The 17,387-nt window shown below is 39.0% G+C and overlaps 1 protein-coding gene across 1 annotated transcript in view; it reads right to left on the reverse strand.

Annotated features, from left to right (window-relative positions):
- The window catches only part of ZDHHC15 (zinc finger DHHC-type palmitoyltransferase 15), a 132,577-nt gene that overhangs the window by 12,321 nt on the left and 102,869 nt on the right, over positions 1-17,387 (reverse strand). Inside the window, exon 11 of the mRNA XM_033412920.2 lies at positions 10,161-10,239. Coding sequence (XP_033268811.1) covers positions 10,193-10,239 — 47 coding nt within the window. The 3' untranslated portion in view covers positions 10,161-10,192. The remainder of the gene's footprint in view (positions 1-10,160; positions 10,240-17,387) is intronic.

Consider the following 17,387-nt stretch of genomic DNA (forward strand, 5'->3'; position numbering starts at 1 on the left):
ATCCATTGTTGACTCCTTCTAGTGTTTTTTAATTTCTGTTATTGTATTCTTCAACTGTATTTGACTCTTCTTTACATTTTCTAACCCTTTGTTGAAATTTTCACTGTGTTCATCCTTTCTTCTCTTGAGTTTGTTAAACATCTTTATTATGATTACCTTGAACTCTTTATCATGTAGATTGCTTATCTCCATTTCATTTCATTTAGTTCTTCTTCTGGGGTTTTATCTTGTTCCTTTGTTTGGAATATATTCCTCTGTCACTTCATTTTGCCTAAATTGCTGTTTTTATTTCTATGTATTTGGTAGGTTGGTTATGTTTCCCGATCTTGGAGAAGTGACTTTATGTAGGAGACGTCCTATGGGGCCCAGCAGCATGCTCCCCTCAGGTCACCAGTGCTATATGCTCTAGGGGTGCCCCCATGTGGGCTGCATGTGCCATTCTGTTGTGTCAGGGCTAACTACTGGGGTTGTGTTGGTGGGTAGGTCTTGATCCCAGTCTGGTTGGCTGTGAGGCCATGCCTTGTGCAGTAGCTGTGGGCCCACTGAAGTGTGGGCTAGGCTTCCTACATGGCTGGCTGTGTGGCCCTGACGGGTTTGGAGCTGCTGCCAGCCTGCTGGTAGATGGGGCTGTGTCCCCAGTGCTAACAGGCTGGTAGGAGGATTCCAAAATGGTGCTTGCCAGTGCTGGTATTATCATGATAGAATGAGGTCCCTAATGGCTGCTGCCACTGTCTCCATTCCCCAGGTGAGTAGCAGTTGCCCCCCTGTCTCTCCAGGAGTCTCTCCAAGATCAACAAGTGGGTCTGACCCAGGCTCCTTTCAAACTACTGCCTCTTCCCTGGGACTTGGAACATGTGGGATTTTGCATGTGCCCTTTAAGAGCAGAGTCTGTTTCTTACAGCCTTCCAGCTCTCTCAACCTAAGCCCCGATAGTTTTCAATGTCAGATGTTCTGGGAGCCTGTTTTCCCAGTGCAGGATGCCCAGGCTGGGGAGCCTGACATGGGAGTCAGACCCCTTGCTCCTTGGGGACAATCTCTAGGACTGTGATATTCCTCCCATTTGTGGTTGCTGACCTGGGGGTGTGGATTCTGACTATACTGCATCTCTGCCCCTCCTACCCATCTCATTGTGGTTCCTTCTTTATGTCTTTAGTTGTAGGAAATCTTTTCTGCTAGGTTTCAGGTCTTTCTCATAGATAGCTACTCTGTAAGTAGTTGTAATTCTGGTGTGTCTATCGGAGTAGATAAGTTCAGGGTCTTCCTACTCCGCTATCTTGGCAACCCCATCAAGCATGTTCTTATGTTTATTTCCACTTCTTTGGTGAAGTGTCCATTGAAAACTTTTGCCCATTACTTTATTGTGTTGGTTTCCTTACTTTTGACATTTTAGAGCACTTTACATTTTCTGGATACAAGTCCTTTATCAGATATGTGTTTTGCAAATATTTTCTCCCAGTCAGTGGCTTGTCTTTTTATTCTCTTAACAATGTTCTTCTCAGAGAATACATTTTTAATTTTGTTGAAGTCCAATTTGTAAATTTTTTCTTTTATGTATATTACTTTTGATGTCATATCTAAGAACTATTTGCCTAACTCAAAGTGATAAAGATTTTCTCCTACATTTTCTTCTAAGATTTTTATAGTTTTACATTTTACATTTAGGTCTATGATCCATTTTGAGTTAAGTTTTGCATATGTTGTGAGGTGTAATAGTATAGGTATGTCCAATTATTCTATCACTATTTGTTGAAGACTATTTTCTCCATTGAATTACCATTGTATCTTTCTGTAAAAATCAGTTGAGAATCTTTATATGGGTCTATTTCTGTATTTTATTTTTTATTCTGTTCCATTGGCTTATGAGTCTGTCCTTTGGCTAATACCACACTGTCTTGACTACAGTAGCATTATAGTATGTCTTAAAATTGGACAGTTTGAGTCCTTCAGTTATGTATTTTTTTCAGAATTGTTTTGGCTATTCTAGTTCCCTTTTCCATTTAAATTTTAGTGTAAGCTTGTCTATCTCTACAAAATATTTGATTAAAATAAAAAATTTTAATTAGGATTGTATTAAAGTTGTCTATCAATTTAGGAAGTATTGACATCTTACTTATACTGAGTCTTCTGACCCATAAGCATAGTATATATCTCGTTTATTTAGGTCTTCCATGGTTTTTTTCATCAGTGTTTTACAAGTTTCAGCATACAGATATTGTGTATGATTTGTTACATTTATATCTAGTTAGTTAATTTTTTGAAGTTACTGTAAATTGTATTGTGTTTTTGATTTTGGTTTCCCAGTTGTGCATTGCTAGTGTACAGAAACATAATAGATGTTTGTGCATTGATCTTGTATTCTGTGAACTTGATAAACTCACTCATTAGTTCTAGGAGTTTTTGTAGATTCTTTGGATGATCTATGTGGACAATCATGACATCTGCAAATAGAGATAATTTTACTTCTTCTTTTACAATTAGAGTTACTTTAATCTCCTTTTTTAGCCCTATTTCATGTGTTAGGACTTTCATTATGATATGGGATAGGAGTGATATGAGAGACTATATGAAGTTGTGGTTAATAAAGGAAAAAACTACTGGTAAATAGTGAAGACTTAACAGGCCAGGTAAGGTTGGAGGCCACAAATGTGTAGTCTCAGTTGTGTTATTTCTAATCGCTGCAAACAGTATTTATAATCAGTTGTGTTATTTTTGTAGTGGTTCTCAGCAGGCTGAGTACAGAAATGGAGAAGGCAGACAGCTGGATTGAATCTGGAATTTGGATTTTTGCTGGCTAAAGCAATGGAGTTAGGGAGAAAAAATATTGGCAAGAGAGAGGTTGAAGTATTAAGGCTTGATAGTGAAGGAAGTAACCCATGTAAAAAATTTGCTTTTACTTATATTTTTGGTATAATTCCTTTCAGTGTTTTTCTACACATGTAGATACATTTTAATACTTAAAAGTTTTTAATTAAATTAAAAATGTAATTTTATAATGTTTTCAAGGTCCATCCCATGTTGTAGCATGTATTCTTTTGGTTGCCAAATGACATTCCATTGCATGGATATGCCACATTTTATTTATCTACTCATCAGTAGATGGATATTAGTGATGTTTCCACTTTTTGGCTATTATGAATAATGCTTCTGTGAACATTTATGCAGTAGTTTTTGTTTGGACATATGTTTTCATTTCTCTTGGTTATACCAAGGAGTGGAATTGCTGGGGCATATGGTAATTTTATGTTTAACATATTGAAGGACTTCCAAACTGTTTCCAAAGTGATTGCACCATTCTACACTGCCACCAGAAATGTATGAGGATTCCGATTTCTTTACATCCTCACTAACACTTGTTATCTGTCTTCTGGATTATAGCCATCCTAGTGGAAATTAAATGGTATCTTGTGGTTTTGATTTGTATTCCCTAATAGCTAATGATGTTAAGCATTTTTCATGTGTTTTTTTTTTTTTTTTTTTGCGGTACGCGGGCCTCTCACTTTTGTGGCCTCTCCCATCGTGGAGCACAGGCTCTGGACGCGCAGGCTCAGCGGCCATGGCTCACGGGCCCAGCCGCTCCGCAGCATGTGGGATCTTCCCGGACCGGGACACGAACCCATGTCCCCTGCATTGGCAGGCGGACTCTCAACCACTGCGCCACCAGGGAAGCCCCTTCATGTGCTTACTGATCATTTGTATATGGAGAAATGTCTATTCCAATCCTTTGCTCATTAAAAAAGTTGTATTATCTTTTCATTTATAGAATTGTAAGAGTTCTTTATATATTCTGCATACAAGCCTCCTAACAAATATTTGATTTACAAATGTTTTCTCTCAAAAGATCACATATCGTATGCTTCAGTGGAATCATGGATTATATTCAATGTCCAGAATAGGCAAATCTATAGAGACAGAAAATAGATTAGTGGTTTCCTAGGGGTGGGAGTGGACGAATGGGGAGTGACTGTTAACGAGTATGGGGATTCTTTTGGGGGCAATAAAAATGTTCTAAAATTGATTGTGGTGATCGTTGTATGACTCTGTGAATATCCTAAAAACAACTGAATTGTATACTGTAAGTGATCAAATTACATGGTATATGAATTATATCTTAATAAAATTTTAGAATTAAATGCAATCATATAGCTTTTCCACATAATCTTATCAATTATTCTTCAAAATAATTACTTTTAACAGTACATAATAGTTCATCATAATGATTTAATATTTCACTATTCCTCTATTGTTAGATATTTAGTTTTATTTCCAATTTTCTGATATTATAATAAATTAATGATGAATAGTCATACAGTTCTCTGATTATTTCATTAAAATACATTCCTAAAATGGAGTTATCAGATAAAATTGCATGGGCCATTTAAGGTTTTGATATATGTTATATATTTTGCCCACAAAAAATTATCTAAGATTTTAACCTTATATCAGCAGCATATAAAAGCACGTGTTTCAACGTGTTCTTGCCAACATTGTAAAAACTGGCTGCTTTAGTGGACAAAAATTGATATTTAGCATTATTTTAATTTGCATTTCTTACTAGTGAAGTTGAATAAGTTTAAAAACATTTCAGAAGAGAACAAAAATGTAAAAAATATCTAATAATTTAGACAAACATACTTCTTTTTATCTTTTTTAAACATCTTTACTGGAATATAATTGCTTTACACTGTTGTGTTAGTTTCTGCTGTATAAAAAAGTGAATCAGCTATACGTATACTTATATCCCCATATCCCCTCCATTTTGTGTCTCCCGCCCATCCTCCCTATCCCACCTCTCTAGGTGGTCACAAAACACCGAGCTGATCTCCCCGAATGATGCAGCTGCTTCCCACTAGCTATCTATTTTACATTTGGTAGTGTATATATGTCCAGGCCACTCTCTCACTTCATCCCAGCTTACCCTTCCCCCTCCCCATGCCCTTAAGTCCATTCTCTACATCTGCACCTTTATTCCTGTCCTGCTGCTAGGTTCTTCAGAACCATTTTTTTTTAAGATTCCATATATATGTGTTAGCATATGGTATTTGTTTTTCTCCTTCTGACTTACTTCACTCTGCATGACAGATTCTAGGTCCATCCACCTCAGTACAAATAACTCAATTTCGTTTCTTTCTATGGCTGAGTAATATTCCATTGTATATATGTGCCACATCTTCTTTATCCATTCATCTGTTGATGGACACTTAGGTTGCTTCCATGTCCTGGCTATGGTAAATAGTGCTGCAATGAACATTGTGGTACATGACTCTTTTTGAATTATGGTTTTCTCAGGGTATATGCCCAGTAGTGGGATTGCTAGGTCATATGGTAGTTGTATTTTTAGTTTTTTAAGGAACCTCCATACTGTTCTCCACAGTGGCTGTATCAACTTACATTCCCACCAACAGTATAGGAGAGTTCCCTTTTCTCCACACCCTCTCTAGCATTTATTGTTTGTAGATTTTTTGATGATGGCCATTCTTACTGGTGTGAGGTAATACCTCATTGTAGTTTTGATTTGCATTTCTCTAATGATTATTGATGTTGAGCATCCTTTCATGTGTTTGTTGGCAATCTGTATATCTTCTTTGGTGAAATGTCTATTTAGGTCTTCTGCCTATTTTTGGATTAGGTTGTTTGTTTTTTTTGATATTGAGCTGCATGAGCTGCTTGTATATTTTGGAGATTAATCCTTTGTCAGTTGTTTCGTGTGCAAATATTTTCTCCCATTCTGAGGCTTGCCTTTTCATCTTGTTTATGGTTTCCTTTGCTGTGCAAAAGCTTTTAAGTTTCATTAGGTCCCATTTGTTTATTTTTGTTTTTATTTCCATTTCTCTAGAAGGTGGGTCAAAAAGGATCTTGCTGTGATGTATGTCATAGAGTGTTCTGCCTATGTTTTCCTCTAAGAGTTTTATAGTGTCTGGCCTTCCATTTAGGTCTTTAATCCATTTTGAGTTTATTTTTGTGTATGGTGTTAGGGAGATTTCTAATTTCATTCTTTTACATGTAGATTTCCAGTTTTCACAGCTCCACTTATTGAAGAGGCTGTCTTTTCTACATTGTATATTCTTGCCTCCTTTATCAAAAATAAGGTGACCATACATGCATGGGTTTATCTCTTGGCTTTCTATCCTGTTCCATGGATCTATATTTCTGTTTTTGTGCCAGTAGCATACTGTCTTGATTATTGTAGTTTTGTAGTATAGTCTGAAGTCAGGGACCCTGATTCCTCCAGCTCTGTTTTTCTTCCTCAAGATTGCTTTGGCCTTTTGGGGTCTTTTGTGTTTCCATAAAAATTGTGAAATTGTTTGTTCTAGTTCTGTGAAAAATGCCATTGGTAGTTTGATAGGGATTGCACGGAATCTGTATATTGCTTTGGGTAGTAGAGTCATTTTCACAATGTTGATTCTGCCAATCCAAGAACATGGTATAAATCTCCATCTGTTTGTATCATCTTTAATTTCTTCCATCAGTGTCTTATAGTTTTCTGCATGCAGGTCTTTTGTCTCCTTAGGTAGGTTTATTCCTAGGTATTTTATTCTTTTTGTTGCAATGATCCCCTTTTATGGTTGTTAGCATTTGCCTTATGTATTGAGGTGCTCCTATGCTGGGTGCATAAATATTTATAATTGTTATATCTTCTTCTTGGATAGATTCCTTTATCATTATGTAGTGTCCTTCTTTGTCTCTTGTAATAGTCTTTATTTTAAAGTCTATTTTGTCTGATGTGAGAATTGCTACCCCAGCTTTCTTTTTTTTTTTTTTGTGGTACACGGGCCTCTCACTCTTGTGGCCTCTCCCGTTTCAGAGCACAGGCTCCGGACGTGCAGGCTCAGTGGCCATGGTTCACGGGCCTAGCCGCTCTGTGGCATGTGGGATCTTCCTGAACCGGGGCATAAACCCGTGTCCCCTGCATCGGCAGGCAGACTCTCAACCACTGCGCCACCATGGAAGCTCTACCCCAGCTTTCTTTTGATTTGCATTTGCATGGAATATCTGTTTCCAGCCCCTCACTTTCAGTCTGTATGTGTCCCTAGGTCTGAAGTGGGTCTCTTCAGACCTAGAGACCCATACAGCATATATTTGGGTCTTGTTTTTGTATCCATTTAGCCAGGCTATAGACATACATAACTTATTCAACCATTCTCATGTTGATAGACATTCAAGTTGTTTTCTGTTTGGGGCTTTTACAAACATTACTGTAGTAATTATGTACATTAAAAATTATTCATATTGTTAAACATTGAAATGATTGCCCCATTCTTCCCTCCTGTGTTCCCAAATACTTTTCTATTATTATTAGAACATGACCCTGTTATTCTCACAAAATTAATCGGCTAATTTATTTGAACAGAGTGCCCTGGGAAAAGCACTGCTTAAAGGCAATTTTGCTTACCTAGGAAATCATATCAAAAATATATTTTATGCTGGGTCACATGATAGTTCTATTTTTAGTTTTTTAAGGAACCTCGATACTGTTCTCCACAGGAGTCGTATCAATTTTCATTCCCACCAACAGTGCAAGAGGGTTCCCTTTTCTCCACACCCTCTGAAGCATTTGTTGTTTGTAGATTTTCTGATGATGCCCATTCTAACTGGTGGGAGGTGATACCTCATTGTAGTTTTGATTTGCATTTCTCTAATGATTAGTGATGTTGAGCATCCTTTCATGTGTTTGTTGGCAATCTGTGTATCTTCTTTGGAGAAATGTCTATTTAGGTCTTCTGCCCATTTTTGGATTGGGCATATACCCTGAGAAAACCATAATTCAAAAAGAGTCATGTACCACAATGTTCATTGCAGCTCTATTTACAATAGCCAGGACATGGAAGCAACCTAAGTGTTCATCAACAGGTGAATGGATGAAGTAGATGTGGCACATATATACAATGGAGTATTACTCAGCCATTAAAAGAAACGAAATTGAGTTATTTGTAGTGAGGTGGATGGACCTAGAGTCTGTCATACAGAGTGCAGTAAGTCAGAAAGAGAAAAACAAATACCGTATGCTAACACATATATATGGAATCTAAAAAAAAAAAAAGGTTCTGAAGAACCTAGCAGCAGGACAGGAATAAAGACACAGACGTAGAGAATGGACTTGAGGACACGGGGAGGGGGAAGGGTAAGCTGGGACGAAGTGAGAGAGTGGCATGGACATATATACACTACCAAATGTAAAATAGATAGGTAGTGGGAAGCAGCCCCATAACAGAGGGAGATCAGCTCGGTGCTTTGTAACCACCTAGATGGGTGGGATATGGTGGGTGGGAGGGAGATGCCAGAGGGAGGGGATATGGGGATATATGTGTACATATAGCTGATTCACTTTGTTATACAGCAGAAACTAACACAACAATGTAAAGCAATTATTCTCCAATAAAGATGTTAAATAAAATGAAATCTAATATATATATATATATATTTTTTTTATGGCTTAATATTTACCCAAGATATTCTGAAAAAAAGGGTTACATGGTCATATAAGTTTGGAAAAAACTTATTCCACTTTAGGGGATTCACAAAATTCCTTAGCATATTTTAAGTGTTGAGAAGTACTGCACTAAAGACAAAGTTCCATGATCTGCACACAAGAAAATAAGTTCAGCCAAATAAGTTCAGAGGGCTACTATACCCCCCTCTTGGAGAGTCACAAAACTTATTTGCATAATTCCTATGCTAAAGATAACTCTCTAATTTTGATACAGGGTTTCCTAAATTTATTTCACCAGGTAACTTTTTCCCCTTTAACTTCTGTTGGCATGTCAAAGAATACCCATAGTAAAATGCTAAAATAAGAAAATGAGAGAGATAAGCACCATGGATATCTGAAGTCTAGGTTCTAGTACCATACAAGTGTCACACATTTTATCAGGGCTTTGGATAAGAAGACAGATTTAATTCTTCCCTTTTTTTTTTTTTTTTTTTTTTGCGGTACGCGGGCCTCTCACTGTTGTGGCCTCTCCCGTTGCAGAGCACAGGCTCTGGACGCGCAGGCTCAGCGGCCATGGCTCACGGGCCCAGCCGCTCCATGCATGTGGGATCTTCCCGGACTGGGGCACGAACCCGTGTCCCGTGCATCGGTAGGCGGACTCTCAACCACTGCACTACCAGGGAAGCCCAATTCTTCCCTGTTTTAAACCTTTGATTATAAGTGAAGGTGTAGTAAATATCCCAAGTCAGGTTTTTAAATGTAGTGCCATATTGGAAAGGGCATGATCTGAGGTCAGACAGATCTGTGTTGCAATCTTAGGTTATCCACTTACTAGCTAGATAGGTGGTTTAACTTCTCTGGACTTCAGTTTTCTCATAAGTAAAATGGGAATAGTAACATTCACCTGACAGAGTTGATGTGAGGATTAAATGAGATAACATATGTAAAGTACATAGCAAAGTGACTGTCATATAGAAGGTTTTATATAGTACCTATACTGGTGCACAGCAGGGTTCTGTAAGGTAAAGAAGTGAAGACCTGAGAGCCCATAGATTGATAGGCTTCTGAATAATTGCCAGCTTTTTCATGGGAATAGAATTGGAAGGCTTATCAGATCAGAGCTTCAAGCTCCATGGTATTTTTATTACTAAAGTTTTCCTTTTAATACTGAATTACATTGGGTTTATTTACCTGTCAATGTTTCAAAGAGAAGGCTTATTAGCTTTTCACCAGGCCAAAGAGAATCCCATGTGTAAGGCTGCCTACCACTGATGGACAAATTAGTAGCATTTCGGGAGAGTTGGAGTGTAGGGATGGTGCTTTTTGCCTGTGAGTGGGTAAGAGTAGGTTATTAACTGACATAATGGAGTCAGGCAAAAAGAACCTATTTGTAATCTTTTTCATTTCAGAGACCTGAAATTCACTAGGACAAGGTTTATAATTCATAGTATGAAAGTAAATAACCGAAATGAGACGTATGGCTGTTCTGGATACCCTGGGGTCTTTTAGCCAAAGTGAATAGTGTGAGTTTACAGGGAGTAAGGGAGTCTTTTTCAGTACAATACACAGGGAAATTATGTATAGAACTTCTGCTTACGTGAATAATACAAGAGGGAAGAATTCAACATCTTGTTTGCCAGGGTGATAACTTACTCCTTTTCCAGTTCTGCTCCCCAAGACTGCCTCTTAGCAGTCCAGGTGGTACTCTATGTGTCTCCCTCAGAATACTGACCTGTTTGAGAGATGCAGGAAATGTGAAAACTGCTACGTTTCCGTTTCCACAGCAAGAGATGATGATCCTTCTGGATAATCTGTAAGGTTGAAAAGTGAAATAAACAAATGTCCCTTTCTCTTGTATGGGTGGGTATCCGTTTATTGGCATGTTTGTTTCTCGGTCAATCCCTGGAGGCAGTGGACATCCACAAATATCTAAAGACTGATGTGCTATATAATGAAGCATTTGTAACCAGTCCAAGCATTCACATTTCAAGAGCTGTCAGCCTGCTGTACTATGAATTAAGATTATTTTATTTGTCAGCATTATCTGATCTATAATAGTGGCTGGTATTTGACTTAAATAGCTGTGATCACAGCTCAACTTCATTTGTTTTTAATAGAATGTTTTGGGTCTTGCTACTCACAAAATTACCCTGTCTTGTTATTCCACTGGACATAATTGAGATAGCTGTTATAGTACTTTAGGTGTTGGTGTGTTTCTAAAAAGGAATGAAGTATCCAGAAAATAAGAGGCTTTGGAATCAACAAGCAACATCATTTACGGTACAAATGTTCTTGTTTTCAACACCCAGCCTTTTGAGGAGCAAAGTACACTCTGAATCAGCTTGCTTAATGTACAGATAATCACTTTCTTTATATTCCTTGCATAATAATATACTTGGCACTTTGAGATAAAAAAAAGTTGACAGTGGTTGTCCCTTATAGTTTCTGCTTAGTACATTCTCCTTTATGAAATTGATGTGCTGTTCGGAGTGCTCCCATAAGTGTGAGGTCTGGATGCTAGAAGATAGAGGCCAGCCAGGGTGGGTTACCCTTGCCACAGCAGGCTGGCAACTTCTCATGCCACTGAGTTAACCAGGCACACTCCAGAGACAAGTTTGCTTTCTCCCAGGAAGAGTGGAAAAGTAAAAAGTGGCTCTTAGAATGTCTGTCTTTGGAATCATAGTGGGCACAACATTCTGTCTTCTTTGGAATCCTGGGCCCAGGGTATTCTTGCCCTTAAGTCTGAACAAAAAGCAGTTGTATTGGCCCAGCTCTTCAGTGAAGGATATACAGAGAATTACTTATGTTTGTCAAACACCTCAAAAGAGAAAAAGAGGGAGCAAGTGCTTGAGCATACATCTCATCTTACCTATACATTTCTATCAAGAAAGCAATTGATAAGTGTAAAAGACAATTCTGGAACTTCAACGCACTATTTGCCTTGTTGTTTCCTCCTGACAGTTGGCTGTTTCAGAACTTTGTAGGTATGGTTTGATAGTGCACCTTTTCAGAAATTGGCTTTTAGTATTCTGCTGAATGGGTTTCTTTTACTCTTTACCATTGCAATCCACACTTCTATTTGGCACAGAACAATTCCCCCTAGCAATTATTTAAATTAAAATCAGTCTTGCAGACATTGAAACTTGAGCTGAAAAACTCGATTATCAACTTCCTTCATAGTTTCACTCCCAGAGGAGATTAAGCTAAGATAGCAAAGGTAGAGTCATCGCCAGGTGAGGACTAAATTGAAAGAATGCAGATACTTAAAAAAAATCAGGCTCTGCATAACAGAAGACAAATGCAGAACTTAGGAAAACAATTTACTTTCTCCTTCTACCATCTGCACCTACACTGCTTTCACCACCCCCACCTGCTCTTATTGCCTATGCTGTAGTGATTTTTACCATTATTCAATAAATGTTTACTTGAACCAAGAATGATGTCATTTTAGTCTTAGTGTATGCTGGCTCAGCTCTGTTTCTCTTCCTGTCTCATTCTCCTAGCTCTCCTCCCTTCCTTTAAAATCCCATATACCTACATAAACCTTTGATACTATGAGAAGTGACCATAACAGTATATGTACACTTCTTTGTAGCCATTGGTTCTCAGAGATTGGAAAGAATACGGAAATGGACATAATGTGGAATCTTGAAGAACCTAGGTTGAGTTATGACTGCTTTATTGCCTTACATAAGTGACTTTACCTCCCCAGCTTCAACTTTTTCACCTGTAAAATAGGGCAATACTCTCTCATTCACAGTATTTTTGTAATGCTCTTTCCTGAATTATGAGTGTCTTTAGGTTTTATCTTTTACCCTCTGACTTTCTCTTTTCCATTCATTTCCTTGTCCACATGAATGCATGTCAACATTGCTTAGGTGATGCCAAATTTTATATTTTATCTCCTTTTCCTAGCTTTATTCTCTCTCTTGATTATCTCCTACACCATTCATGGGTTTAAACACCATCTCTATATGAATGACTCCCAGATCTCTCTAGTCACTGGGACTGTTTCCAGTTATTTAAAATGTCTCCTGGCTTTAATCCTTCTCCATTTCTAGTGTCACACCCCTCTGGAAGCCACTGTGACACATGCTCAACTACTTATTGCTTTTTCTGGTTCCTGTCTCTGCACATTTCAATATATCCTGCATGCTACTACCTGAGTAACTTTTCTAAAATTTATCTTTCATTATATTAACATCCCTCAAGATCATAAAATTAATATCTATTCCCTCCTGTAGTAAAACTACAAAACCCTCTACCATGTGGCCATCTTACTTCTCTAATATTACTGCTCACAACCCACAATGCCCACCCAGTACATAGGAATGGATGGCCTTCTTAGTGTTCTTACCACATTCAAGTCACACTTCTTACATAGAATGCCATTTCTTTCTTCCTAGCATCTACCCAGATGTTACCCATCCTAATAACATCTAGCTGAAGTCCTATTTCTTCCTCAAAACTTTCACCACTATAGCCCATACACTTATCTTCTTTATTGATATACTGATATTGATATCGATATTGTTTAAGCATCACTGACAATCACACACTTACCATGTGTACCACACAGTACTTAGCACAGGGCTAAGCTTACCTAGGTATGTAATTGCTAACATCACTTTTATAGCAATGAGCACATTAAATCTTGTGTTAGACTTGTGTGCTTTTCCTATCCTTCCGTACAACTGCAAATTCCTTGAGGGCAGAGGCCATGTTTTATTTATCTTTATATCCCTCCACAATGCCTTGTCTGAGGCATACCTTCAGGAAATACTTTCTGAATTGAACTGATTGATTGCAGACCTGGAATATTTCAGGGACATGAACCAATTTAGGGCTCAGGGTTGGACAATGCAGGTAAAGCAGTAAAATGAATATCCATGATATTACTGCATAAGTTAAGTTTTCCAGGAGCTGAGGGCATGGCCATTCCCTTCTTATCTAGAAACAGGAGGAACAAGTCTCTTGAAAAATGCCTAGGTGCTCAAAAGAGTAGCCCATCCCTAACTCAGTATATTATGTTTTATGCTTTCAGTGTTGAGACCTAGGATTCTTATTCTTGAGTAAAGGCAAATGACAAGTGTGAGAATAGGTTGTTTATAGCTTGGTGGTCAAAATGCTAGGTGGAGGTTATAAGAGGGAGCAACTGGTGTACCTAGAGAGGATAGTTGAAGAAAGAAATTTGGTTCCAGGATACGGAGAGTATATTAATAAATATAAGCTTACAGTGGATGCTAAAATATATCAATATCTTCCAAAAAAGGAAAAGAGCCATTTGGTGAAAGATATAAAGTTGTGATTATTCAGCTTGATTCCTGACTCCTCATTATCAAATGTGATCATAGAACATCACACCTTAAAGCTGAAGATAGCTTAGAGATCATGGAATTGAAACTGAGCTCCAGAGAAGAGAAGGGACTTTCCAAAAGTCATACATTGAGCCCAGTGGCAGAGCTGGGAAATGATCCCCATGCCAGAGTATTATCCATGTTTTTCCATCATTCTATTTCTGATGAAAGAGGCACAGGAACTGAGAAGTTTTCTTTTAAATGGACCTTAAAAAAGTCTACAAATTGAAAAGTAAGTAGGATCAAAGGAGAGACACTGGGTGGTACAGTGGTTAAGGGTTTGGATTTTGGAGCCAGATTCTGTCACTGACCGGCTGTGTGACTTTGGGATTCTCTGTGCTTCAGTTTACTCATCTGTAAAATGGGGGTAATTTAATATTTACAACTTACAAAGTGATTATGACTCTTAAATGTGACAGTGCCTGTAAATCACCTGGCATATAATAGTCATTCAACAAATGTTAGTTGTACCCTTGGATTCAAACAATCATCTATATGTAACTTTACTTTGCTAGGGATGCAGAAAACATGAAATGAAGGTTATGAAGTCTTTAACTTCAAGGAGTTCCTATCCAGTCCCTTACCATTCAAACTCTTTTATGGAGCCAGGTTACTTTCTTCATCACTTAGCTTGAGGTCTCCTGATTCTTTTTGACTTTCCTTGTACCTTCTGCCTCTTCATTCCTTGCCACCAATCCATATGCTATCTAATCTTTAACATTCAAATTCTACCCTCTCTGTAAAGCCTTTCCTGATGAGCCCAGCCTACAGAAATCACTTTCCTTTAAGTTCCTATAGCACAAACTTTATAGTTCTACTCATTTGGTCAACATCATATCCTGTATTGTGTTTTGTCAATCAACTTTTCATACATGTGTCTTATCTCCCCAAATAAATTTAATAAATGTTAGTTTCTCCCTTTCCCTTCTCTTTTTCCTATATGTTCTTGGTCAACCAGCCAGACATCCTCCCCCAGAGTAGTACTGTCTTCTATATGTAGGAATGAGAGAAAACAGCCTTTTGGAAAAGAGCCACACACTTAATCATCCCAAATGTGTAATCATAAGTATATGACTCATAGGAATATCAGGTTGGTAAGATGTTAGTATAGGCCAATGTATCTTGAATTCCTATATAGAACACTGATAAAGAATTGACTGAGACTGCCTCTCGCCTTCTGAGATGGCCCACACTCTGTCTATGGAGTGTGTATCTCTCTCAATAAATCTACTTCTTTCCTATCACTTTGCCTCTCGCTGAATTCCTTCTGTGCTGAGACATAAAGAACCTGAATTACAGCAAGTCCTGAGGCCAGGTGTGCGATCTCAAAAGACAGTGGGTTCAAGTCCCAATCCGGGTTTTGGCTGGGTTTGAGTCCCAGTCAGTGGGTTCAAATCCCAATCTGAAGTGTGCGGTTTCAGCTGGCAAGCCACGAAGGGACAGTGATAAGGTAGGAAAATGTTGAGAGTCAGGTCTTGGTCCTAAATGGGCCTGTGGGACGCCAGGAGCCAGGTGTACTGGGGAGGGTGCTCCACCAACGTCTACTCATTTCTGATGGGCCGGTCAACCCCATATGCCTAACGCAGGTCCAGGACAAAATTGTTGCTGCAGGATTCGATAATCTGTACTCTTCTCCTTGACTCTGAGGTTTTTCTCCTACATTCTATGTTTATTCCTGTTCCCTTTATTTCCCTCTCTCCCTTCTTTCTTCTTTCCTTCCTTCCTTCCTCTCTCTCTCTCTCTCTCTCCCTCTCTCTTTTTATTTCTTTCTCTCCCCTCCCTCCAACCCTTACAAGTGCTGATCCTTTATTCCCGACGTACAGCTAGGCCAACTCCTGCTCATCATCGACACTATGGGGGACACCTTCTGTACCATTCCTTTATGGCAAATTTTCAGGCATTAACACCTGGTTGGGAGACTACCTTGGAAGGGGTAGCATCTAAAATCATAAGTGCCAATCTTGACCAAATTGCATGGTGGATTTTGACATGAGAGCAGAACTTTTGGATACCACAAGAGTTAAAGACATTACCTCAGGCTTGGGTCTGAAATGGGTCAGGCTGCATCAATCCTGACTGATACCCCTCTGGACCATATACTCCGGGATTGGGAAAGATTCAGACAACAGGAATTAAAAGAGAAAAAACTTATTAGGCTATGTAATCAGGTTTGGCCACAATATGAGTTAGGAAATTTAAAATGGGATGAGGTATCATATGTCCAAATTTTCATGGCCTTGTATTTAGGCAATAAAACACAAAAGGAATTTAAGGCATGCATAGCTTGGAGGGATAACTCTAGGAAGGACACAGAGGACATTTTAACTGACCTACCCTACAGGGCCATGCAGTACACCGGGTGGGGAATGATGCTGTCCCTGAGGTATACCCACAATGGAATTCTATTGATAGGGGTAGACGGGGTCTGTTTGATAGATGGTATGAAGAAATTTACAGTAAAACCTGTTAATTATGAAAAGGTGAAAGAGGTCCAATAGGGACAGGATGAAAATCCTGCCATCTTCCAAGGGAGACTAGTAGAAGTTTTTAGGAAATATATGAACATGGGTCCCTCCTCCCCTAAGGGACAGGACCTTTCGGCTATGAATTTCATAGCCCAGTCTGCCCCAGATGTCAGGCGGAAAATTCAGAAAGCAACTGCTGGTCCTCAGACTCCAATGAATGATTTGCTCCTATTGGCTTATTTGGTTTTCAATAATAGGGATGTGGCTGAAAAGGTTAAATGCACCCAGATAATTATGCAAAAGGCTCAAAAGATGGCAGTGGCTTTGTCCCCTCAGAGACCACCAAAGAGGAAGCCAACTTTCCTGGGCCAATCTGGCCCTGGTGGATCATTAGTCCCACGGGTACCCAGACAGGACCAGTGTACCCTGTGTAGAAAAAAGGGGTACTGGAAGGAGGATCAAAATCAATGTGCCGTTTGCAAACAGCCAGGATATTGGAGAAGGGAATGCCCCAGATGCCAGACAACAATGGGGACCCCTTGGCCATTGATGGTTTTGCAATCAGAAGACTGAAGGGGCCCAAGGCCAAAAGCTGCTCTGCCTGAAACCGAGCAGGACCCTGTAGGGGCTCCTGGGCACAGAGAGCCTTTCTGTTCAGCCTCCATGACCTTCCCTAAGATTCATGAACAGTTGCTAATCTGGGAAGGGAAGGGATGCAGAGTCAAGGGAGGAACAGCCAAGAAACAATAGTGTAGCCTTGGGTCAGGGTCCTGGTTCCACCTCAAGGGATACACATAACAATATCTTTAAGCCCTTTTATAGAATTAAAAACCAATAAATGGAAGATGTCAGCATTCTCCATACCAGAGAAGGCCAATTAAGGCCAGACTAAAGGAACCAGAGAAGCCCATCAAGATTACCTGAGATGAGATTAAAGGACAGGCTCTGTACACACCCTAATCTTGTCAGCAACCTCGCCCTTAACTATTGCTATAAAACTCTTCATCAAGTCCTCCCAGGTTGGGACACATAATTTTCAAGGGCAGGAGTCTACTGTGTCCCCCTTTGCCTGGCAAAGCAATAAAGCTATTCTTCTTCTTCACCCAAAACTCTGTTTCTGAGATTCCATTTGGCACC

The sequence above is a fragment of the Orcinus orca genome, chromosome X (assembly GCF_937001465.1).
Source record: "Orcinus orca chromosome X, mOrcOrc1.1, whole genome shotgun sequence".
In the NCBI taxonomy this organism is placed as follows: Eukaryota; Metazoa; Chordata; class Mammalia; order Artiodactyla; family Delphinidae; genus Orcinus; species Orcinus orca.